This window comes from Myotis yumanensis, unplaced genomic scaffold (genome assembly GCF_028538775.1).
Source record: "Myotis yumanensis isolate MYYU_CA2020_CCGP unplaced genomic scaffold, mMyoYum1.0.hap1 SCAF_11, whole genome shotgun sequence".
Taxonomy (NCBI): domain Eukaryota; kingdom Metazoa; phylum Chordata; class Mammalia; order Chiroptera; family Vespertilionidae; genus Myotis; species Myotis yumanensis.
Genome location: NW_027223762.1, coordinates 22,122,966 through 22,149,724, shown reverse-complemented (window position 1 = coordinate 22,149,724; position 26,759 = coordinate 22,122,966). Strand labels below are relative to the sequence as shown.

The 26,759-nt window shown below is 41.0% G+C and overlaps 1 protein-coding gene across 5 annotated transcripts in view; it reads left to right on the top strand.

Annotated features, from left to right (window-relative positions):
* Positions 1-26,759, top strand: part of THADA (THADA armadillo repeat containing) — a 293,514-nt gene that overhangs the window by 112,489 nt on the left and 154,266 nt on the right. For 4 of the 5 annotated variants that reach the window (XM_070429112.1, XM_070429111.1, XM_070429110.1 and 1 more), the window contains exons 27-28: positions 8,041-8,130; positions 9,446-9,577. The exons of the other annotated variant lie outside the window; for it this stretch is intronic. In XM_070429112.1, coding sequence (XP_070285213.1) covers positions 8,041-8,130; positions 9,446-9,577 — 222 coding nt within the window. The remainder of the gene's footprint in view (positions 1-8,040; positions 8,131-9,445; positions 9,578-26,759) is intronic. 5 annotated transcript variants of the gene reach the window in all.

Below are 26,759 nucleotides of genomic sequence, written 5' to 3'. Positions count from 1 at the left end.
TTTAACTTCCTACAGGGTTTGCCTGAAATTTAATTACAGGACTTCCTGGTGGAATGATTACAATGATTACAGGTGCTTGTTGAGTGTGAGATTCTGACTCTGGGACCACTGACATCTTTTTTGTCCAATCACTTTCTCTTTTATAACTGCTACTACTCTAGGGAGAAATGCTAGTGTCAGAGATGGGGGAGAGGATTCTAGAACAGAGTCAGAGATGGGTCTCCCGGTGGAATTCCAAAACCAGATTTCTTTGTTATTAGTTGTTTCTATTTTATTAATGCATTTGATCACTCTTTGAAGTGTGTGTGTGTGTGTGTACTGTTTTTCTTAAGATGAAGCTTGCTGTTTTTATCAGTAATCACTGTGGCAAGGAGATATAGGCCCTTAGCTGATTTCTCTCTGGGTGGTTTTATAAGCCACAATCTGGGGAGTAACTAGGTTTTCATACTTTATTGGGTTCCCATTTGAAATACAGTCTGAAAACCTCCAGGCTTTTGTCTTCAGCATTTGTTTTCATCTAATGACCAGATTTATGGTGTTTGCTCCATGGCCTGTGAATAAATCCTGTTTAAAAAACACACACAAAAAAACCAGGCACAAGTTATGCAGCTTCTCACTGTCTACTCTGTAGCTCCTTCCTCCTGCCTGTTTGTGCTTGCCTTGGCTAGCTTTCTCTTTTTATACCTTTGTGCATTATTCTGTGGATCCCCATTCCTGAGATGATTGAGAATGATAGGGAATGTGTATGCAGGAAATGGGGCTAGAGATACCTTATTTTTATTTTTAACATATTTCACCAAATGCTTCTTCTCATTGCATGATGGTTTTCATCCGGATGCTTTTGTTAATCTCAGAAACATGTGCTTCTGGCATTTCAACCTTTTATATGTGGCTGATCTTAGGACAGGGTCTCTAAGAGAAATAGAAGCTTGATTCAAGTGAAGGTTTTTCTATGCTAATTTAGATTCAAATGTGTTGGTGGCAGGCTGGATTCAAAGACTACCAAAATGGTGAAAGCTCTAAAACTAGACTCTTGGCATTGCCAAGGTTAGACATGAAGTGTGCAGACAAAGGTAGGCTCTGGTCGTGGCTGGAGTCGGGACTGCCATCCACACATGGCTTAGCCAAGAAGGAGATGAGTCGTTCTGGGTTAGTGATCAGCCATAGGAGAAGCACAGAGCGTGTCACACTGGCTACGTTAAAATCGGTTCAGATTGATATGGAATAGTATTCTTGATATATTGCTAAGTGTAAAAAACAAATTATAGAATAATGTATAACGGGGAGAAAAGTATAGATGGACAGACATCAACAGATTGGCAGCTATTTTGGGGTGGTGAGCTTGTGGTGATTTTTAGATTTTTTCCCTTGCAATGTTCTTTATTATCAAAATTTTCCTCAACAAATAAGTAGTGCTAATTTTAAAAAAAACAACAACTTTTAAAATAAAACCAAATGGTGCCAAGCAGGCGTTTTCATTCATTCAGGAAACCCCTGTGGCCTGCCTACTTTGTTCTCTGCCCCGGCTGGGCTCAGGGGGTGCCCATCACTGAGCACACCAGGCAAAAGAGTGCTTTGGTGGAGCCCACGGCCACTCTGTGCTGCTGGTACCTTATTCTTGATGCTAGAAAAGTAGATTTTTTTTTCAAGGAGCTTCTGTTTCCTCAAGGGCCTCTCATCAATTGTATAATCTTACCTGATGGGTCAGGGACTAACTCAGCTTTTGTCTAGCCTGACAGTCCCAAGTTAAAGCTGCTTTATTCTCACCCTCTATCCGGGCTTGTTTGTTTTCACCTATGTCTGCCTGTTTAATCCCATTCACAATTTTTGGTGGTCTCCTTTTGTCTTCCTAGGAGCTTGAACTTACCAGAGGTTCAGTTTTTCCTTTTGGCTATCACTTCTCTTGTTTTCATAAAGTTGCTGGGCCAGTTTTTAGCCTCATAGATAAACAGGTTTGAAATGGCTGTCACTGGAGAATTTACCCCCAGGGCTTGCTGTATCTGTGCAGGTAGCGTATCAGCCTATTTGCTTATTTGGGTGAGCTAGAATTGAACTGTTTGCAAACCAGTGAGATAAGCTTTATGTTTGTGTTTAAAAAATTTTCAAGTCCTGGCAGGATATTGAATTTATTAAGTCAAATGTGATTCTGAATGTCCTCAGATATAGCTAAGGAGGCACTTTAAGAAATTATGAATTTGTCACCATTTTAAGTCATAATTCCTTTTCTCCTTGACTATGTCAAGGACTCTGTCCCTTTGTTTTGTTTTATTCACTATTTATTAGGCACCAGCTGTGAACTGAGCATCATACTTAGCACCCGAGATAATGTGGAAAAATAAGATAGATATAGTCTCTGCCCATGCAGGATGTATAATCTGGTGGGAGAAATAAGAAATTAAATGAGGAATTCCATGTATGACATGCATCAAGTGCTATGATGGGGTGATTATAGGTTGTAGTGTAAGACCAATGGCAGGCACGCAAATCATATTTGGGACATTAGGAAAGTATCCTTGAGGAAGTTATCCAAAGCCCAAAATTGAAGAATTATTTGGAGTTAGTCTGGGATAATAAACGGAAGAAGCTTTTCCTAGAAGAAAGTACAAAGAGCATTTGCCAAGATCTGGGGACTAGAAAAGTATTGAATATTGATAGAATTCCACCCCCCCAAATTTACCAGTATATGTCTAGGACTGGACAAGTGAGTCAAATTAAGAAGAACTTCGTAAATCAGGCTAAGGAGTTTAGGCTTTATTCAAAAAGCAGTAGGGAGCCATTAATCTCATAATATCACATGATTAGATTTGTATTTCAGAAAAAGAAGTTAGAGGAGGCAAGATGTGAACAAAGAGATCAGGTGAGAAGCTGACACAGTATCTAGGCAAGAGATAATAGCAGTTAGACTTGGGGTGGCATTAGTGGGGAACGAGAGACATGGATTAAATAGATACTCCAGAGGTAGAAACAGCAAGAGTGGCCTGTTGACTGTATACCTGGGGAGTTTCAGGCTTGGAAAATTGGGTGGGTACCAATCATTAAAAGAAGAAAAAAGGCATAAGGCATAGTTTTGAGGTTAACTATATTAGATCCTTCCCCTCCCCCCTGGCTAATATTATTTACCAATATTTACCAGAGAAGAAAATTTTTTTTACCAGTCAATGGACATATACATAGTATTGTGCTGTGTATCAGGAGAGATGTAAGGAAGTATAGATATGATCCCGTACCTATAGATATTTATGCTCTAGTTGAGGTTAACAGGTACACATTTAGTGACTGTCCATTGGATCACTATGTTTCTACTCCCTAGTCTAGTCTATCTGCTCTTGTCACATCTCTTTTCTATTCAGAAACTTTCAATGCCTGTAAGACACAGATAAATCTGCTTAGTCTGGCATTCAAATTTCTAAAAAATTATATGCCATCCTACCCGTTCTACTCTTGTTATGAAGTCCTCTTTTTATCCAGCCAGTTTATCTACCCACTTGTTCCTGTACCTGCCCACTCCCTCTATGCTGTCTTCTCCTTTTTAATCTACTCTTACCAATTTTTCCAGACTCATCTTGGTTTCCATGTTTCCCACAGAACTTTCCCTAATCTCTTCAGCCCCAAGTGATCTTTTCCAACTCTGTACTTTTAGTATAAGCACTAGAGGCCCTGTGCATGAATTTGTGCATGGGTAGGGTCTGGCCAGCAGGCCCTGATCGGGGCGGGGGTGGGGGCCTCCCGGGGGCCAGGCTGCTGGGGAGAGGGGCCATGGGTGGTTGGCTGGCCGGCCCATCCCCTGGTCAAACTCCCGGTTGAAATCCCAGTCGAACTCCCAGTCGAGGGGAAAATTTGCATATTAGCCTTTTATTATATGATTATTCATTTGACCTTTACACTGGTTTGCCTTACATTATTGGTTATATTGAACTAGAGGCCCAGTGCACGAATTCGTGCACCAGTGGGGTCCCTCAGCCTGGCCTGCAGGATTGGGCTGAAATCAGCTCTCTGACATCCCCTGAGGGGTCCCGGATTGTGAGAGGGCGCAGGCCAAGCTGAGGGACCCCACTGGTGCATGATTGGGACTGGGGAGGGACATGGGAGGTTGGCCAGCGGGAGGGACTGCGGGAGGGCTCCAGGGCGTGTCTGGCCCATTTCGCTCAGTCCCAATAGGTTGGATTCCAGCAGCAAGCTAACCTACTGGTTGGAGTGTCTGCCCCCTGGTGGTCAGTGCACATCATACCGAGTGGTTGAGTGGCTTTAGCATATCATTAGCATATTATGTTTTGATTGGTTGAATGGCCAAGGGGTCGACTGGATACTTAGCATATTAGGTTTTATTATATAGGGTGTATATGCCTTGTCTTCCTAACTAGATTTTAAACTCTAAGAGCAGTGACTATGTCGTATTGTTAGTATCTCCCATAGGACCTAGCACAGTACCCAACATGAAGTATGTAGGTACTTTTTAAATATATTTGCTACTTTCTTGAGAGAAATATGCTTACACTACAGTTTTTATTAAGTAGCAAGGGAGAGGTAAAACTTCACATGTCCCAGGACTCAGAGGATGGAGATTCAAATATGGACTAAAATGATTTCATGACCTTAGCCTTTTAAAATAAGGCCTAGATTATAGACCTATAAGGGCAGCCCCAAACCTATGAACTGCCTCCATATAGAGAGACTACTGAAAGTGGTAATTTTTCACTCAGTTTAACTATAAAATGTAGACATTGTTAGTTGAGGGCTGGTATTAATATATTAGCAGTCTAAGATCTGGATTTAAGGTGCTGTAGAACTTTGGTGTAGTTGAGAATCAGGTATGTGTGAAGTTTGAGTTCCGTTTAGATATTCTGACATCCTCCTATAGGCCTTGCCTCTTGAGACTGTTTCATAATACACAAGAATTGTTAATACTGCATATCCCTAAGAGCTGAAGCAGAAACTGAGTCAACATTTTCTTAACAGTATTGGAGCTAAGAATGCTAGACTAGAAAGGCACCTCCTATGTGTTCAGTGTACCTGAATAAGGTCAAATTCTCCTTAGAAAATATTTTTGGTTTTACTTAAACCCTGACAATGCACATTGAGTATTTCATGGTCCTCCTGCATTAAGTATGGACAAAATAACTTGAACAAAATGTTTTTAAAAGATGTAGTCAAAACCAATCAAGCTACTAAGTACAAAACAATTAGTTAAAATGTTCAGCCCTGGCCGGTGTGACTCAGTTGGTTGAATATCGTCCCATGCACCTACTAGTTGATGCTTTTTGGGTTTTGTTCAATAAATTCTATTCTCTATTGTCTTTTAAGGAATTTAGAAATTTTAATTTTTACTTCTAAGTCTTGAATTCACTAGAATTTAATTTTGTATATTGTTGCAGGTTGGGATCCAATTTTAATTTTGTGTGGCTAATTAGTTATAGCATGTATGGTTTTCATAGTACTAGCATCTGCATGCCAGGTCTTTCATAAATCAGTTTTCATATATGTGTGTATGTAGGTGTGTTGCTGTGCTCTCTATTTTATTTCATTGGCCTATTTGTCACATGGTGTTCTAATTACTACTAAAGTTTTATTCTAGCTACTTGATTGTATGAGACCTGCAACTTTGTTGTTCTTTAAGATTATCTTTGCCACTCTTGCTTGGCCCTTTGTGCATCTTTATATATTTTAGAATCTGGTTTCACACACACACACACAGACACACACACTATTACAATTTTTATTGGAATTGCATTGAATTTGGGGAGAAATTCAACTTTATAATATAATCTCTCCTACTTAAGACTGATGTCTTTTTTTATAGCATCTCTCTATTAAAAATATGATACACTAGTGTAGAAAAAAAGAACCTTGAATTCTACCTCACACCATATTTTAGATGGATTATAGACCTCAACATAAAGCTATTAAACTTGTATATGAAAACAATATCTTTGTGATATTCAGAAGGCAAAGATTTCTTTGGCTATGGAAAGCATGAATCATAAAATAAATAAATTGATCCAATTTGGACTTCATTAATATTTTAAAACTTCTGTTCATCAAAATATATTAAGGAAATAAATTGGCAAACCACAGACTAGGGAAAAGTCCATGCAATGCATAAATAGCAAAGAAACAAGCAACATAATTTAAAAGTGGGCAGAAATCTTGAATAGATACTTCACAAAAGGCAATACCAATGACCAAAGCACATGAAATATGTTTAACATCATTAATCATCAAAGAAATGCAAATCAAAATCACAGAGCGATACCACTCCATATTCACTAGGATGGCTAAAATGGAAAAAAGAAAGACAGTAGCAAATGTTAGAAAAATACGCAGAGACACTAAAACTCTTTTTGTTGTTGTGAGTATGAAATGCTGTCGTTATTATTTTGGAAAACTGTCAGTTTCCTAAAATATTAAACAGACTGCAGTTTTATTCTCAGGTGTTTATCTAAGAAAAATGAAAATATATGTTCACAAAAAACACCTATAGAGGAAAGTTCATAGCAGCTTTATTCATAATAGTCAGGAAGTGGAAACAATCCATGTCTGTCAGGAGGATAGGTAAACAAATTTGTGTATTCATATAATGGAATACTACTCAGCAAACACAGAATCAGGCTATTAGTACATTGAATAACATGGATGAATCTCATAAACTTTCTGTCGAGTGAAAAAAGCCAGACACAAAAAGTTATGTAATGTATTATTACATTTATATGAAATTCTAGAATAGACAAAACCAAATTATGATGATAGAAATCAAATCATGATTGCTTTGAGGATTGGGAGCTGACTGGGAAGGGGCACAAGGGAACTTTCTGAGATGATAGAAATTTTCTGAGTCTTCATAGAGGTCTGAATTACATGAGTGTATGCATTTGTGAAAACGGATTGAATGGTACACTTAAGATTTGAACTTTTCACTATGTGTAACATACACTGCAATTTTTTAAAAATATTATGTTTTGTGTCTCCATTAGTAGGAGCATACATCTAGAGTTGATAAGAGGGGGCAAGTTAGGGAATATTTATACCACCCCTTCAGAGTAGTTTTTTAATAGTTATGGAGATAGAGTATTTAACTAAATGCTGTATTTAGTTTGAGCTATTTTCAGGACCTTGTCAGAATTTAAGAGTAGTGTTACTAAAGATGAAAAAGGTAGTCCTCACAGGTGTTTGCTGGGATTGGACCCTCAGAACTTCACACACCAAGTTTATACTTCTGATAACCATACTCCAGACAAGGGGTCTCAACTGGAGACTTTTCCCCCTCAAGGTGCATCTGGCAATGGACAGAGACATTTTCTACTATCTTTGCTGGGGGACAGTGTTATTACTATTGGCATCTAAGGGATAGATGTTTTGAACACTGCTCAACATTCTGCAGTGCCTAGGACACCCCCCTACAACAAAGAATTATCTGGTCATCGAGAAACCTTGTTCTAGACCTTCCCTTTATTAGTGAAACTGAATCAATCTCAGTCAACCAGGTGTTGACTGCATTCATAACCCAAATTAATTGTTGGAAACTTGGAATTTTTACAAATGATGTACTTATTCCTGACAGAATTTAATATCAAATATTTGTAAATATACATAATCTTAAATTTTTGAGATCAATTTTCACATATTAAGAGCACTTCCCAAATCCAAGTTAAATGTATTGTTTCTACTGATTATTAGATTCTTCATATGTAGGTTTTGTTTTTAACATTATTTCATTAAATATCTAAGGATAGAATGTGATTACCAGAGGGAAGGAAGTTGGGGTAAGTACAGGAGGGTAAAGGGGAATAAATGGTGACGAAAGGAGATTAGACTATGGGTGGTGCACCTACAATACAATATATAGATGATGCATTATAGACTTGCATACTTGAAAACTATTTAATTAATCAATGTAACCCCAATAAATTCAATAAAAATATATTAAAAATAAGTGAATATCTAAATAAATAATCTTAATTATCTCTCTTTAAAAAAATAAATAGGCTTTATTATTAAATTAGAGGAAATAATGATAGTAATTCCTCTCTTTTTCTCTCTCCATAGAATGACAGGGAGTGAATTTTTTTCTCGTTTCCCGGAACTCTACCCTTTTCTTCTCAAGCAGTTAGAAGCTGTATCCAATACTGTGGACAGGTAAGGCGAGAATAGGGTGGGGCAAAGTAAAATCAAGATGTGAATAAAGGGAGACTTTTCCCTCCAGGCAACAGTTTTCAATCAACTTCTTCCTTGTAACTTAGATGGATTTTTAAAAAGTGCTTCTTTATTATATCACTAGAGGCCCAGTGCACGGGTGGGGTCTGGCTGGCTCACCCCAATGGGAGCCTATCAGGCCCGGCCAGCAGCGGGGAGGGGCTGCAAGAGGTTAGCCAGCCGGTCCTTCCCCCAATCGGGATGGGGGTCCCGATTGGGGCCCAGATAAGGCCCGTTGGCTGCTGCAGTGTGCGTCATAGCCACTGGTTGTTCCGGTTGTTCCACCATTCCGGTCGCTGGGCTTTTATATATATAGATGTTGCCTGAGTCTCTTTGGTAGATTTATACATGAAAAGTTGTATAAAATGCCATTTTGATATTATAGTTTTAGAATCCTATTTCCAGTGTTATAAAGGAACTAGCTTCCTAGAAGCACATGGTGACTTCTTCTGTTAAGAATCATTTTCTTCCTAAATTACTTAAAAATGTGTGTTTACTTTAATGCACACCTATCTTTTTTTTAATTGCTGGCCTGTTATGGCTGATATTGTAAAACTACAGCAGTTAGCTGACTAACCTGGTCACCTATGATTAGAAATGGTTCTGGTGTACCTGAACAAAGATGGCCAGTGACCCTGGAAACACAAAGCCATAAAGAGGGTTTCCAGGCTAATCAAGGCAGATGGAGAAGTTCACCATTGTCCTTCCAATCACATTCTGTAGCTGATGGTGGAATTTTTAGTATGCACATCTTTTTAATTCTTCTAGCACTTGGTATGAATTTGTACTAGTTGTCTGTAATGGGAAAATAACATAACATCAATGAATTTTACTTCTGTTTATGATGCATTTCCTCATTAGTAACTTGTGCAGACGGGCTTTTCTGGCCCTAGTAAGTGACTGTTCATGTTTTCTTAAGTACATTTGAATGTTGAAAATTTCACATTTCATTCTCTGGAACAGGTACCTGTCCTGTATGAACAGGTTGAATAAAAACAGCAGACTTGAATTATTAAATAATTAGTTTTGAGAAGAGAATCGGGTGCAAAAGCCCAATCCATGGCTTTGGCACTTTTTCCTCATTTGCACATTAGGAATAGATTATATAAATGGGGAGGAGGGAGGGGATGGAAAAAAGGAAAAATATCCCTTAATCATAGAGAGTCTCATTTTATATACATAATTATTTAATGAGAAAAATAGTTGAAGATAGCGCCTCTTAATTTTTAAATCTTTTATGTGCAATGATTTTTTTCAGTGACATAGGAGAACTAAACCGTCAGCCCAGCATGTTTCTCTTACTGTTGGTGTTGGGGCGACTCTACCCTTCCCCGATGGACGGCACCTGTTCTGCACTCAGCATGGCACCTTTTATCCCCTTCATTATGAGGTAGTGGATGCTTTGTGGAAACAATGGGGGTGGCCGTGGGGGCTTAATGGGGGCATTTTATCTTGTTCTTATTTCAGAAATTACAGATTTTTTTTAACTTGGGCGGGGGACGTCTAGTGAAGGAAGAGAACAGGGAGTATTGCCATTGCCCCCAACTGGTCTCCAGTATTTCATAGGAAAGTGCTTATATTGTGGGTGTGGGAGCTTACATCTACTGTTTAAATAATGTTTCCTTGGAGTCCACCTGCCAGTGGGTGTGTGGTGTTGATAGGAGGTGGCCCCCTTTTGAAAAGCATAGCCTGGCTGTTGCATTATTTCTGTGTTGAGCCTGGCCAACATGGGGCAGGCTTGGTCCTGGCATTTGTCCCCTCTCCAGGGCTTCAAGAGGACCTCTGGCTCTTCACTATGGAGCAGTTTCCTAGTGGGTGCAAGGAGGAGCATCTAGATGGCAATGTCGTGTAGCATGAGTTTACTATGCACTCGTCCTTTCTTTCAAGCTTGGAGTATCTGAGAAAGAGCCATGCATACAGATTGTGCATGGAGTCACAAGATAGCAGGCTTTTCTGCTTCTAGAGCCTGTTGCCACTTCCTCTGTTACATTTTTTGAGTCATCTGCCAACTTTTTCATTTTGGATCAACAGCCTCAGTAACTAGGCCTCTAAAAAGTATTGAGATTTTCTTATTAAATATTTCAGAACCTGTCATAATAGTTAACTTATTACTTTATACTTATCTCTTGACAAAACATCACCTTCATTTATTTAAGTTATTTTCCAAAAACTGAAATGGACTTAGAGCAGAAGGATAAAATATACCAAACTCACGGGAGTGTTTTTGTTATTATGTGGTGTCCTGCGTTCCACTTCCTGGTTTCACAGAGCTGACTGATGCATTTTAATGTGAGAAACCATTAAACACAAGATTCTGACATGTGGTTGCTATCGCCATTTGTTTTCGCCAAGCCCTGGCTGTGGCTGTGTTATCTGTGATCACAGAGATGACTCACTCAGATTGGGTTTTGTTTCCTGAGACACAAAGTTACTACCTCCCTATCCAGCATTTGGTGATTCATTTTAGGAATTTGAGTCATAATTTTACTTTCAGGAGCATTTAAAACTTGTACTTTCACATGTAACTGGAAAGAACTAAAAAGTGTTTCAGAAAGTTGATGGGAGGGAAAAGGCACATGCACAGAGAGGCACAGTGTAGGCTTTAGAACTTTGTCATCCTGTGTTGAGAACATTCGGTTTGTAGAACCTTCTTACTAATCAATCTGTTATGTGTTGCATCCTAGAAACCAGAAATTACTATGTTGAAGGTATCCTTCCTAACTGTTATTTGTTCATTTATAATATGGTCAGAGGCTCATATTACTAATTATGTTCCAGGCACTTATTACATATAACAAGGATTGCATTAATACAGATTTAAATATTAACTGAAATCCAGTGTACTTAATATATTGTTTTTTAAACTCAAAAGGCACAAAGTAAGGAGTATACCATCATCCCATCCTTCCAGTGAGAAGGCCTGGGTCGCTAGTTGCTTTCTACCTGAAAAGGATTCATAGCACAAGTCGCCACAATTAATTCCTTAGAGTGTCAGGAGGCTCTGGTTTATTGAATGTTCATGTGTATTATAGAATAGTGTTTCTCAAACTTATAGATATAAATATATGACTTGGGAATCTGGCTCAGTAGAATTGGGGTGAGATCTGAGAGTCTGTCTTTTAAACAAACTTCCAGGGAATGCTGATGCTTCTGGTCTGTAGATCACACTTTGAGCAGTAAGATTAAATCTGGAATATTAAACCTAAATATTATCAGAACCACCTCCCCCCAACACATACACATAAAGATGATTTTAATAAACTAGAAGGACATTTTGCTTCCAAAACTAGACATTTTGCTTACAGTGATTCTGAAAGAGGTGTTATCACCCCCGTTTTCCTGGTGAGGAAACTGAGGTTCACAAAGGGAGTGAGTTAGAGAGCTGGAATATGGACCCAAGAGTGCAGGATTTATCAAGAATGTTGGTGTACTCTTTCTACTACACCAAAATAACCAGTTCCCTTTTGTGTAGCCCAGAGCTTTAGCTACTCTGAGTAGGCTCATTGCTTGGAGCAATGAAGGAGCCTATATCCAGAGTTAGTAGATCTGAGTACAGGCTGTTTTCAGGATGTAGAACTCATGTCCCCACCAGCAGTGGGGTCTGCTCCTTACTTTGCTTTTTCAGTAGTGAGGGTGGCTTGATTGGAAGCCACCATTCTCTCAGGCTCACATCTGTGGATGCCTGGGGCAAAGAGGTTGGTCTGTGGCCAGGTACAGAGGAAGGCTGGCTTTTCTTTCTTGACCATCTTCTGTGGTTCAGTGGAAATATCCTAAACTTAGTTAGAAAACCCAGTTTTAGGTTTCATCAACTTACTGCAGAGACAACCCTGTGCTACCCTAAAATGTTCACAGTCACACTGGAGCTATAAACTATAAACAGATTTTTTTCTGGAATAGTGAACTTGGTAAAACTGTATACATTTGATTTAAATTGCTTTTGAAAAAATTATTCATGAAGAAAGAGAAAAATTGATCATAAACCATCATTTTAGGCATTTTTTGTGGGTCTAGTCATGGTAAAGATTGGGCTGCTTTGACTTGGGATAATTGCTGAAAAGATGGATGGATGCACAAGCGGATGGGCAGTGTTTTATTTTTGTGGCGTTGTTGATGTTAATTTATGTACTTGGAAGAGCTATAATCAGGCTCTTGGATACTCTGAGTTTAGCTAAAGAAATTTTTCAGATGGTGGGAGTAGCACAAAGGTTGCTATGCTAAAGTGAATTGCATAATGAGAAGATTAAAGGCCCCAACGACAGCTTTTTATTTCGTTTTGGTTTATGTCTACTTACTTGCCATTTCCTTCCTCTCTAATAATATTTGTAAGTATTATTAGTATTTTTATTCCTTATCCCACATTTGTTAGCATAAACTTAAATCTCTGTTGATTTTCTTTGTTGACTTAAATCTTACAAGTTTCTGATTTGGATTTTCCAAAGTTATGCATGTGTGCAGTTATGATTGTTGCATCATCTTGGAACAGAAATGATCATGCTAATCCTAGTGTTTCGTTTGTAAGTTTTTGTTTTCAATCCGGTATACTTTATGTCCCTGATGTTATGCTGGATCCAGAAACACAGCCCTTTACCATGAACATGATGCCTCCAATTTAAGCAGTTCACCCTTCAGTTCAAATACCACAAAGCTACACATGCTTTAAAAGGGACCCCGAGCTCCCTGAGTACAGCTCACCAGTGCCCACTTGTTTGGGGCTTTTAGAGACCAAAATATCGCTGGACATACTATGAGTTCCCTTTCACAAGCAAGCTTCAAGTTTAATTGAAGAGCTATAGGAAACCAAATATTCCCAAACCTAAGTAACAGCATGAGGTCCTGAACAGAGCCAAGGGCCCTGAACTCAAGACAACTGGTTCTGGCCAAGCTCTGCTACTTACATACTTGGACAAGGCTGCTTACCTCCCTAGACCAGTGGTATCTGTGTTTGTAAGGGTATTAACTGAGACAGAAATTCTCAGCATCAGATTAATATCTGTGGGATAAATCAGTCCCCCAACTGCCTTTTATTCACTTTTGGGGTGCTTTTAAAAGGATCTCCCCCCTCCTTGCCCCCCCTTTTTTGTTGCTTATTTCCATTGCAGAATTGCTTCAGAATGTTTTTCACCAAATCATTTTAGTCATTGTTTACATTAAATAAATTTTCAGTGAAATCTTCTTTTCTTTTCTCTAAAAAATATTGAAGTACAAGTGATAATACAGTCTCAGTTACATCCTTAGGGACCTAGACAGTAGAAACTTTTTAGTTGAGATATTGAAAAATCTAGTTAACAATTTTTTAGAAATTGGAAAATATGTGTTTTATATCTTTTTAAACTATTTTGTGATTATACCAGTCTTAAAAAGGGGTTAGGTACAAAAACTAAGAGTAATTAGGCCTTTTAAGCCTTTGCTATTGGGAAATAACATTGACTCTCGTTTTGTTTTCCTTGAAAGTTACATAATTCAAGGATTATCACTTTACTCTTACCCAGGTTATGAAGTTGAAAGAACTTGTTTTCCACAGTGTAGAGTTGGGGTTTTTGGAGTAGACAGTAATTGGCTTCAACCTCCATTTGTGATTGTAATACTGGGAACTCTCCTTCAAGGCTGTATCTTTCTATTGACTGTGTCTTCCCAGAATCCTTGTAGATAAAGAGAAGACAGGCATTGCTTTAGAGAGAGAGGAATGTGGAGACACTGCTGGGAAGGAAGACATGCCCTTCGTTCTCTGCACCTCAGCTCTAATCATCTCTCCCTCCGAATGGCTGTAGCATTTGTTACATAAACCTCTTACCTTGCTATTCGTCATTATTGCATCATACTGTAATTTATATGCTCAGTGATCATTCTTTCCAAATAAGTCTTAATCTCTTTCCACGCAGAAGCAGCTATGGGTTTTTTGGTTTGTTTTGGTTTTTGGTACCTTTCTCTGCCTAGCCCGGGTTTCAGAATGAAACATTGTGAATTGAGATAGCATGTGTCTTAGCAGGTCTGTGTATCTTCAAAATACTTCAGGGACTCTAGTCCTACAATATTGGAGCCACATTTCATATCCCACTGATTATGTAGAAAGGGTTTTGTGTTGGCTAGGTTTTGTGTTTTACCTGGCCTCTGAGGAGTCTTATGTTGCAATATAATTGCTGACATTTACTTTTATTTTGACTTCACCTCTCTGACCCTCTGTTTCCTTTTCTATCAAATTAAGGCATTAGATATTATGTAGGTCCTTTCTGGCCTCATGAGCCTCTGACTTGGCCTTCCTGGACTGAACTCCTCTCTCCTACCTGCTGTTTAGTGAACTGCTCTGGAGGCCCACCTCGTAGCTTCCCTACTACAGGCTTTAGAACCAATGGAGAGGAGTCTGGATTGATAAAAAAAAAAAGGAGGGAGGTGCCATTTTTCTGTTGAAAGTCATAGAATTATAAACAAGCCAAAACATGTGAGGAAAAGACTCCCAGGTTGATGCAGCATGAATAGGGGCTGTCAATCTTCGTAATGGGGTAATCCTGCTTGCAAAATAGCAGATAAAAGCTCCTTGGTTTGCTTGTTAAGAAAATTTCTAGAGAAAGGAAGGGGTTGGCATATAATGGTGATTAAAAGAAGGCAGACTCTAAACTCCTGCTTTGGCTTGTCTCTGCCAGTCAACTGAGAGGAAGGCCCTGAAGGCAGGTATAAGTGAGGTGATAGAGAAAGAGCACTGTCTCCTATGCATGAAGGCAAATCCTGGCACCCAGATAACTTACAGCCTCCATGCAAGTGAGTGTAGAACAATGCCAGTCATTTGAGGGAAATGTGGGCTGGGTGGGAATGTTACACTAGGAGCTTACAGAATGGTTTTCAAAAGAGAAAGGAAAAGGCATATTTTATCAGTGACCAAACAACAGTTCATATTAACTGTTTTAAACTGGATTGTTCAATGCATTACTTATGAGTGCTTCAAACTTTGTTTTGCTGTGAGCTAGTAAGAATCCCCTAAGAATAAGTCATGCCTGAGTCATCTCATTGTTTTAATGGCATTACTAATCTGATAGATGAAGACAATGCCGTTTTATTCAACATTTAAATTACTTACTTAAATGAAGACAGACTTGATGGCATGTTTATCAGGTTTGTGTATAACATAAATATAGTAGGTCATGGAGTAAAAATTGAAAATAGCCTTTAAGCATGAGAGTGACAAACACAAATTTAGGCTAGTAGCCATTATCGCTGTGTGACTGGGGAGGATGAAATTGAGGAAGCATATACTAGGAGCTTCAGTTCTATTTGTGATGTGCTCTTAAGCTAGGTTCTGGGCAAATGGTTGATTGTCATATTCTCCATACTCTTTTATTTGATACTAGAGGCCCAGTGCACAAAAATTTGTGCACTCAGGGGGGAAGGGGGGGTCCCTTAGCCCGGCCTGTGCCCTCTCACAGTCTGGGACCCCTCGGGAGATAACAACTTGTTGGCTTAGGCCTGCTCCCGGGTGGCAGAGGGCACGCCCAATCCCTAGGTGCAGCCCCTGGTCGGGCTCAGAGCAGGGCTGATTTGGGAGTTGGGGCGCCGCTCCCCATCATGCACAGAGCAGGGCTGATTTGGGAGTTGGGGCGCTGCCCCCTGTCATGCACAGAGCAGGGCGGATTGGGAGGTTGCGATGCCACCCTCAGTCACGCTCAGGGTAGGGCCGATTGGGGGGTTGGGGCACCGCCCTCTGTCACACTCAAGGCAGGGTTGATGGGGAGATTGCGGCGCCACCCCCTGTCACGCACAGAGCAGGGCCAATCAGGGGGTTGGGGAGCTGCCCCCTGTCACTCACAGAGCAGGGCCAATCAGGGGGTTGGGGAGCTCCCCCCTGTCATGCACAGAGCAAGGCCCATCAGGGGGTTGAGGAGCTCCCCCCTGTCACTCACAGAGTAGGGGCAATAGGGGAATTAGGGCACCGCCCCCTGTCACACACAGAGCAGGGCCTATCAGGGGGTTGGGGCGCCACCACTGTCACACTCAGGGCAGGGCCAATGGGGAGGTTATAGCTCTACCCCATCACACACAGAGCAGGGCCCGTGGGGGGGGGGGGGGGTGCTGCTCTCTATCACCCACAGAGCAGGGCCGATCAGGGGGTTGGGGCACTGCCACTGTCACACTCAGGGCAGGGCTGATGGGGAGGTTATGGCTCTACCTTGTCACACACAGTCACAGGGCGATCAGGGGGTTTGGGCGCTGCCCCCTGTCATGCTGATCCGGTGCCAGGAGGCCTCGCGGCTCCGCTGATCCCGGTGCTGGGAGGCATATTACCCTTTTACTATATAGGATAGAGGCCTGGGGGCCGGCTGGTTTGCCCTGAAGGGTGTCCTGGATCAGGGTGGGGGTCCCCACTGGGGTGCCTGGCCAGCCTGGATGAGGGGATGATGGCTGTTTGCAGCTGGTCACACACCCTTCAGGGTGGGGGTCCCCACTGGGGTGCCTGGCCAGTCTGGGTGAAGGGCTGAGGGCTGCTTTCAGGCTGGCAATTGTTGACTGAAGCTCCCAACCCCTCCTTTTTTTTCTCTTTTTTAAATTTTATTCTGGGCCAGCTTTAACTCTGGCTCTAGCTTTGAGGCTTCTGCTGGTTTGTTTGCGTTCTATAATGGAAACAATGTATAACTCCAGCTCTGAGATCCCGGGGTTTTGTTACAAAGTTTCAAACTGCCAGCTCAGAGGCCGGCAGCGCAGGCAGACGTTGGAGTCCTCCTTCATTGCAGCAAGCAAGTCTCATGTTCGCTTCCAGCTGCCTGGCTGCCGGCCGCCATCTTGGCTGACAGTTAATTTGCATATATTCACTGATTAGCCAATGAAAAGGGTAGCGGTCGTACGCCAATTACCATGTTTCTCTTTTATTAGTGTAGATGTCTCATGTAGTTCATAATTAAAAAATAAGATTTGAAATAGTCTTGGAAGATGAGATCGATAGAGACTATCAAGATAACATTTAACAGAGATCTGCAAACAGCCTCATATTCTGATTTTTTAAAGAAAAATAAAAATTATGTGCATACAGACTGGGGTTGGCTACCTGCAAAGCAGTTTTTATTTTAAAAATCTTGGGGAATGGGATTTTCTGGTGAGCCCTAAGGAAGCACTGTGACACAGTTGCTGCTTCCAGATAGTGAAGGGTTTAGTCCCTCACCACTCTGCTGGTCAGAGTAAACCCATATCATTTTGCTTATTATGTTCTGCTCTGGGCTTCCCATGTTAGGAGGGTCACTGATAAATTAGTACTTATACAGAGGAGGTGACCAAGATGAGGAGGAAGCTAAACATCTGGATATAGTTAGGCTGGAAAAAACTTCGAGGCAACATGGTAATGGTCTTTACATACTTGAGAGGCTGCCATTTGGCAGAAGGCAAATAATTTCTGTCTGTGCTCCCAATGGGAAAGTATGAGATAGATTTCAGATTTCAATATAAAGAATTTTGTGAAAGTTAACATTCTTCATCAGAATAAAAAGATTTCCATAATACTGCCAGTCATTGAAAGTGTTCAAGGAAAACTGATCACATGTTGGGCAATGCATCTGAGATTGAGCTAGGTGACCATCAAGGCGTCTTTTTTGAAATGCCTTATTTCAGAGCAGCTGAACAACTGCTGGATTCTAAATGTGCAGTGAATGAAATGGTGAACTTTTCTCTAAGCCTGCAACACGCATTTGTACATTGTTATGGGTTCCTCCATCTCCCAGAGAAAAGAAGTTGGGGTGCCATTCTTAGGATGGCCCACAAGGTCACAATGGTCTGTCTGGTCCTACATGGTGCCCTTCTGCAGTTAATCCACTTAAATCTAGCTCCTAAGTAACTTCTATAACTTGGTTCTGGATAGTTCGGAAAACATCTTTTTTTCTTTTGGCCTATGGGATGTTATGTCTGAAAAGCATTCCTTATTAACTTAATTATCTTTTTTGATTGTTGTTGCTATATTTTTCTCCATTCCAGATGTTGGCTTAAGCCACATTTGTTTTCTGACAAGTACAAGGAACATCTGAGTCTTTGAGAAAAGTCAGAGATGCTTGTCTGAAAGTGATTAAAATAGGTAACTCGTTGTTGTCTAAACTTCCAGAAGAATCTTCCTGAACAGAAATTCTAGAGAGAGAGTACAGGAGTCCTTAAGCCTAGCTATTACAAGTAGGAACAGCTGGGAATAGGGCTTTGCTGGTGCTATTAATGTAGAACTTCCTCCGCCTAGGCAGCCTAGGAACTCCGCCCTTCCGGTGGTGCTAAATTCCATGAGCCTTAGGGAATGGGATTAAAGGTTAGGCCTTCTTTTTTTTTCTTTTTTTTTTTTTTATTAAATCTTTATTGTTCAGATTACATTTGTTCCTCCCCGCCCCCCCCCCCATAACTCCCCTCCTTCCAGTTCCCGCCCCACCCTCCGCCCTCACTCCCCACCCACTGTCCTCATCCATAGGTGCACGATTTTTGTCCAGTCTCTTCCCGAATCTCCCATTCCCCTTTCCCCCCCAAGAATAGTCAGTCCATTCCCTTTCTATGTCCCTGATTCATTATAATCACCAGTTCATTCTGTACATCAGATTATTTATTCACTTGATTCTTAGATTCACTTGTTGATAGATGCATGTTTGTTGTTCACAATTTGTATCTTTACCTTTTTCTTCTTCCTCTTCTTAAAGGATACCTTTCAGCATTTCGTATAATACTGGTTTAGTGGTGATGAACTCCTTTAGCTTTTCCTTATCTGTGAAGCTCTTTATCTGACCTTCAATTCTGAATGATAGCTTTGCTGGATAAAGTAATCTTGGTTGTAGGTTCTTGGTATTCAGCACTTTGAATATTTCTTGCCATTCCCTTCTGGCCTGCAAAGTTTCTGTTGAGAAATCAGCTGACAGTCGTATGGGTATTCCCTTGTAGGTAATTGAGTCTCTTTCTCTTGCTGCTTTTAAGATTCTCTCTTTGTCTTTTGCTCTTGGCATTTTAATGATGATGTGTCTTGGTGTGGTCCTCTTTGGATTCCTTTTGTTTGGGGTTCTCTGCGCTTCTTGGACCTGTAAGTCCATTTCTTTCACCAGGTGGGGGGAGTTTTCTGCCATTATTTCTTCAAATAGGTTTTCAATATCTTGCTGTCTCTCATCTTCTGGCACCCCTATTATTCTGATATTAGTGCGCTTGAAGCTGTCCCAGAGGCTCCTTACACTATCTTCACACTTTCGGATTCTTTTTTCATTTTGCTTTTCCAGTTGGGTGTTTTTTTGCTTCTTCGCATTTCAAATCTTTGGCTTGATTCTTGTGCTCCTCTGGTCTGATATTGGGTATAATATTCTTTATTTCAGTCCGTGTATGCTTAATTTCTAGTTTCTTTATCATAGCATCAAGGGTCTCATTAGTTTTTGTGAGGCTTTCCTCAAGTTTATTGCAAGCCCTCAAAATTGCGTTTTTTAGCTCTATATCCTCCATTTCTGTCATGTTTTTTTGTCTCCGCATTTTTTATGCTTTCTTGGTGCACCCCCTTGTGGTCTTTGTGCGCAGTCTTGTTCTAGTTAAGCCTTGATTGTTGTAGTTAATACTAGAGGGATTTGACCACCAGGCCGACTGGCTGTGGGAATCAGCTGTGGGAAAACTTCTGTCCTCTGGGGAGGTGCTAATCTAGCCTTTGCCTGAGGCGATCCGGCAAATGGCTCTGCGCAGGGCTTGGGCGGGGCGGGATCAACAGGGCAGGCAGAGGGAGCAGTTATGGCTGCTCTCAGTCTGTCCCCAGGGGCTCTGCCTCTCTGTCCCAGCAACTGCTGCAAACCTCAGAGGGACCGTAGCCAGACAGTCCTGCTTCTCCCGTTTGAGTCTGGGTCCCTAGAGACTCGCCCGGATCTGGAGCTCAGAGTCTGAGACTCCCTCCTGATTGAAAACGACAACCGCACCCTCAGCCACCAGCCCGCTTTGCGTGCGCACCTCCGTACCTTTAAATTTTCCACACTGCGCCTCCTCTGAGCCTCGGAATGCTGTTGTCTTTCCTTCTAGTTGAAGAGTCTCTCCTCAGCCAGCCTTCCTGTGGTTCTGGGTGATGTCCGTTCCGTCTTTTAGTTGTATTTTTGAAGTGGTTGTTTGCGGCAGCAGTCTCCGGTGTTTACCTATGCCGCCATCTTGGTGGTCTCTCGGTTAGGCCTTCTTATACCATCCTGAAAGAAGGGACCCGCCATTCCATCAATGGTGGTGGAAACCCTGACCTTTGATTATACTAGTGGACTCCGATACCAGGTCAAGATGCAGATGATTAGTTCTGCCCATAGGGTTTTTTAGCTGCTAAATTCCCCTCTTTGCCTACAAGCCAAACCTGTGCCCACTCCCTGCATTCATACTGCATTCATACGCATATGTAAATGACCCTAGTCATTACTTTGCTTGGGGCTATTTGTTGTATTACAGAGACATTTTGAAATAAAGCAATGAAACTCGGGTGGTAGAACTAACTGTAGGCCTTATATTAGAGAGGACCTAAAAGCAGAGATTGAAGGTTGTTTCCTGATGTTGGTGAAATCTTAGTTTGGGCAGCCACCTACTTGGTCTCCTTTTTACTGTGGCCCTGCCTAGCTAGCACTTCGTTTGGAGGACTGTGCTCATGGCCCTCTGAATTTCCAAATTCCATCTGAGATAGCTGAGGTGCATCCTGTGGAATGAAATCATATTTTCTGTATTGAATGGCTTTTTTTTGCAAAGAGTTCTGGCATAAAAAGATACTCTATCATCTGTCACTAATTTTTATCTTTCAGTACCTAAAGAGGGCCTGACTGACTTCATCTGTGGTATCAGATCTCTTTAAGACCATTTTCTAAATACGTTTTAGTAAAAGGAATGAGGAGTTCACCTCCTATGGAATGCATTGACAAAGCAAGCTAGAAAAATAAAACTTGTAAGGACCAGCTTTTCTTCAGTGTTATCTGTTACTTCAATAGGCCAGTTCAGATCATGTTAGAACAAGTGATTTGATCTGCAAACAGCCTCATTCTTAGCTGAAATTTCTGACAATGATGATAATCCATGTCCTATTGATGCCATTCACTCTAAAGCTTAGAATCCAGTCAGTTAATAGATTAACCAAGTAATTATAAAACATCCACTGTATACCTAGCTAGTGTTTGGTCTTGGGTAAGATGCAAAGTAAAGAAAAAAGGTTTTTATCCTTGAAGAAGTTACTGATTAGTGAGATAAAACTCATGCTTGTGAACCTGACATACTGTATATTAACCATGTAATTATGTGACAGATACACCAAGGAACAAGGGCTTATAAATGAGAAGAGCACCAGGGGCTGGAGAAGTTCAGGAGGACTTCACAAGTGGCAAGGCAGGAAAAGAATATGGGCATTCGTCTGCATCTGGAGGACATTAAGAAATCCCCCATGGTTAGCTGCTCATGTGAGAGGAGAGAAAAGCCATGCTGTCCACTCCGTAGACAGTGGGATCTCACAAGGGGGAGATTGGAAGCCAGTTTTATAATTCATAACTTGGAGGTCATCATAAAGAGCTTTGCTTCCACTTGAATCAAGAGTGACCCAGGAAATTAACAAAATAAATGGGTTAGTGCTTAACAGGAGAAGCCAAATATTTTCCCTAAGGAACTTTTGTTTCCTTAGTCTTTGTTATTTTCTCAAGCATTGTAGCTGAATAATGCTGAATTAAAGGATTTGACAATACCAAGTCCCAAATACCAGCTAACATGCAGTCATCTCATCTTACCTAGTAGGGAATATTTTAAGATCAAAAATGTATTTTTTTTTCTCTTTAGGTAGAAAATATCAGTTAGGCAATAGAATAAGAAGGCGAAGGTGAATTATTATAAGTTTAAAATGAGGACAAGGAAAAATAATGACAGCATGTTTTTGATAGGGGCAGAAATAGAATATTGGGGACCAGCTACTTGTAAGAAATATTAATCATACTCTGTTAACTGCGATTGTTCTGTTCTAATTAAAGATGGCACATTCTAATCTGGCTGGGAGTTGCATGTGGGACCTGGGAGCTCACCTGGAAACGTGGCCCATCCTCCCCAATCAGGAGCTGCCTATTAACAACTTTGTTGCAGAAACCAGAACTGCTAGCCCTTGGAAGACCCCCAACCTTTGCATACCCACAGGCCTTTGCAAGTCTGCAGCCTGCATTACCTGGAAACTGCCATTTGGCATACCCTTTTGCCCACTCTCCATCTGATCTTTGTCCTTCTACCCAATATAAGCAGCTGGCTTATGGTGGGGGGCAGAGCACATTTTTGTGGATGACCTGCTCTCCCATACTGCCAGCAGTATTGGAATAAACACTCATATAATCCCACCCTGTCTCTGCTTAATTGGCTCAAGTAGTGACAGGTAGCACGGACCCATTGATTGGTTACATTTTGGTTATCTTTCACTGACTGGCACAGTTTTTTTCCCCTCCCTCTTCTCTGGGCCTTGACCCTTACCATTCTATTTATAATCTTCTAGTTCAAACAAGCTTCTTTAGTCACATCAGCTGCACAGGATATATTCACCCTGTTACTTTTCCCTTTGTATCTTATTTTTCTCACTCACCTTAACATTGAGACTCTTGACTGCTCATCTTGCCTCCCCTCCAAACCCATTACACATATTTTCTTCATCATCATTTATCCTCATCTTTCATTTTATTTCGTGAAGTGCTCTTCATCACTAGTTCTTCTATCCATTAAATATATTTGTTGAGGGCCTACAAATACACAAATATATTGTGTCATTGCCCAAACCCAAAGCCCCTACTTTCATCACCTCTTATTTACAAGAGAAAATATAGGCCATTAGGCATGGACTCTCTCCATGACACCTACTCTACCTACCACCCTAGTTCTCTCCTTTGTTTTTAGCCAGACTCGTGGAAAAGGTATTCTATGGTATAGTCTCCATTTTCTCCCCTCTTATTTGTTCATCAAACCACTATATCCTGGATGCTGCTTCTACCACTTCATTGAAGCTGCACTTACAAAGATGAAATAGGAGTGATTTCCTAGTGACAAAAGCCATCAAATGCTTTTTAACCCTTGTCTTTTTAGATCTGTTTCTGGAATTTGACACTTTTGTACACTACTTCTTTATGACACCCTCCTCTGTGGCCTTCTTTGGCCACTGTGTCTTTCACCTCTTGGCAGGGCCTCTTCCTCCTGTTGTCTTCCAAATGTTGGTGCACTTCTTTGTTTTGCCCCACAGTCTCTCTTTTTCACTTTGCATGCACTTTCCAGAGTTGCTACTCACATACACTAATGAGTCAGTTCTTGAACTAGAACTTGTACAGAATCATTCAACTTTCTATTATTAGACAAATCTCTTAAAAATTGATTTGAGAGAGAGAGAGAAAGAGAGAGAGAGAAACAGTGATTTATTGATCCACTCATTTATGTGTTCATTGGTTGCTTCTTCTATGTGCCCTGACCAGAGATCAAACCCTCAACCTTGGTGTATTGGGACAATGCTTCAACTGAGCTACCTGGCCAGGACCTTAGACAATTCCTTCTACATGTCCCACAGATACCTAAAAGCCAGCAATTTCAAAATAAGCCCCCAGGGAATTCCTCTGCACACTGAGATTTGAGCAGCCATCTCTTAGGGCAGTGGTTCTCAACCTTCTTAATGCCGCAACCCTTTAATACAGTTCCTCATGTTGTGGTTACCCCCAACCATAAAATTATTTTTGTTGCTACTTCATAACTGTAATTTTGCTACTGTTATGAATCGTAATATAAATATCTGATATGCAGGATGTATTTTCATTGTTACAAATTGAACATAATTAAAGCATAGTGATTAATCACAAAAACAATATGTAATTATATATGTTTTTCCCGATGGTCTTAGGCGACCCCTGTGAAAGGGTCGTTTGACCCCTAAAGGGGTCGCGACCCACAGGTTGAGAACCGCTGTCTTAGGGTCAAGCACATGTCTAACATCACATTCTACCTAGCCAACTGTAGTCAGAGGATTTCTTGAAAGGAAACATGTTAGAATCAGGACTTAGGGTATCACATAGGACCACCCCCCACTTTTCCCCTATACCATTCATGTGTACCCAAAAACAAAGGTTTAAAAAACCATTGACTTTTGGTTTAAAAGGCCAATAAGTTTGAAATAATTTGCTTTTTTCTTATATTGATTATCATCACTTTGAGGTAGCAAGTGGCAAGTACCTTTCGTTGGAGATGGACAAGCCAAGGCCCTGAAAGATAAGCATAATATTTCCCCAGTCAAAAAGTAATTCATTAAGGAGTCAGGTATTGATTCATTTATTCATCTACTCAACAGAGATTTACTGCAAACACTGATTATGTGTCAGGCATGATAGAAACACAGTGGAGAATCAGATAAGGTTTTTGGCATAATGGGGTGTCCTTTGTGCTATACTGCTTCTTGGTCCCTATCTTTTGCTCTAACTTGTTTTCCATCTAGTTAGCGATAAATGATAATACTTAGCAAATATTTACTATGGGCTGGACACTATTTTAGGACTTAATACATACTAATTTATTTAATTATCATGACAACACTGTAATGTTGTTATTCCCATTCTACAGAGGGCAAGTTAGGGCCTTAGGAAGTTTAGAAATGTGCCTTAGGTCATATCACTAGTAAGTGATAAGGTGGGTTCACACCTGGCAGTCCAGAACCCAGGCTCTGGCCACTCCCTTAGCTGTGCTAATGCTTAACACACAGTAGGCCCTTCTAACGCATCTGTTTGCTATAGCAGTGGAATAGGACTAGCTGGTTCTGAACATGCCAAAATTAACCTGCAGTTTTAAATAACAAACATTTGGTCTTACTTTGCTGTCTTGAGTTATCTCCCTCACTGTCCCCCTTGGGCATTGCTTTGGCAGTGGTCTCATTTTACAATCTGAAATTAGTAGAAAAGGAAGAAAAACTTGCATTTGAGCCCAAATGGTTGTGACAGGTTGCTAAATAAAACTGGCTCAACTGAAATTCTGAGATTCTTGAGAAATACTAAGAATTTCTTACAAAAGAAATTTTCTTTATAATAGGAAATCACTGGTCATTGCACAGTTGTGTTTTAGCAAAAAGAAAATATGTCAAGGTTAAGCACAGAATCTTTTTTTAAAATATATTTTTTATTGATTTCAGAGAGAAAGGGAGAGGGAGAGACAGATAGAAGCATCAATGATGAGAGAGAATCATTATCGACTGCTTTCTGCACACCCCCGACTGGGGATTGAGCCCACAACCCGGGCATATGCCCTGACTGGAATCAAACTGTGACCTTCTGGTTCATAGGTTGACCCTCAACCACTGAGCCATGCTGGTCAGACAAGAAGCACAGAATCTTCATGAGATTATTTGTGGTCTATTTATGCATAATTTTATAACTATTAGAAAATATGCTTTCCATCTGTCTTTACCATCTGAATTTTCCACTGTTGAAATTTCACATAATTTTGAAAATCTTCAGAATTGTTGAAAGAAAAAAGAAAAATAACAAACATTTATATAAGAATTAGAAGCTTACAAAGTACTTTCTTTACAAAGTACTTTCACACACAGCTTTCTTGAGCATCCTTTTTACTCTGAGAAAGAAAGCAGAATCACAAAAGTATAAATACATGTTGAAATTTTTAAAAATTTTCTTATATGGTAATTCTAAACTTATTTGGGAAAAAAGGCAAGTCTGAATCAGTGAAGTGTTCAAATTACTGAATGTTATGAAATAAAAGTTTCAGCCAGAACCGGTTTGGCTCAGTGGATAGAGCGTCGGCCTGTGGACTCAAGGGTCCCGGGTTCGATTCCGGTCAAGGGCATGTACCTTCGTTGCGGACACATCCCCAGTGGGGGGCATGCAGGAGGCAGCTGATCGATGTTTCTCTCTCCCTTCCTCTCTGTAAAAAATCAATAAAATGTATTTAAAAAAAAAATTTCATTACTCCAATTTTTGTATAGTAACTTTAGGGAACTGCTCTAATGGGTGGATAACAATAGCATCTGGTTAACATACTAGTTGATAGTTCATATCACAAGGCCTCTGAGGTAGGTTGAAAACCCCTTTGTTTCTCAGTTTTATATTTTTCACTAGAGGCCCGGTGCACGAATTCATGCATGGGTTGGGTCCCTCTGGGTGGCCTGCAGGGATTAGGCCAAACCCTGCAGTCCAACGCTGCCTGCAGCTCCTATCTGCCACTCCTGCTCATCCCAGCCCCACTGTGCCTGCCGCAGGCTCGCACCCAGTCAGTCTCAATCGGGAGAGGCTTGTGCTGCTGCAGCAGCACTTGCCAGCCATGAGCCCTGTGTTTGGCGCCCTCCCAAGGGGAGTGGCCTGCGGGATCGGGCTGAAACCGGCTCTCCAACATCCCCCGAGGGGTACCGGATTGCAAGAGGGCACAGGCCAGGCTGAGGGACCCCACCGGTGCACGATTGGGCCGGGGAGGGACTGTGGGAAGGTTCCAGGGTGTGTCCGGCCCATCTTGTTTAGTCCTGATCAGTCGGACCCCAGCAGCAAGATAACCTACTGGTTGGAGCATCTGCCCCCTGGTGGTCAGTGCATGTCATAGCAACTGGTTGACCAGTCGACTGCCCTCTGGTGGTCAATGCACATCATAGCGACTGGTCAACC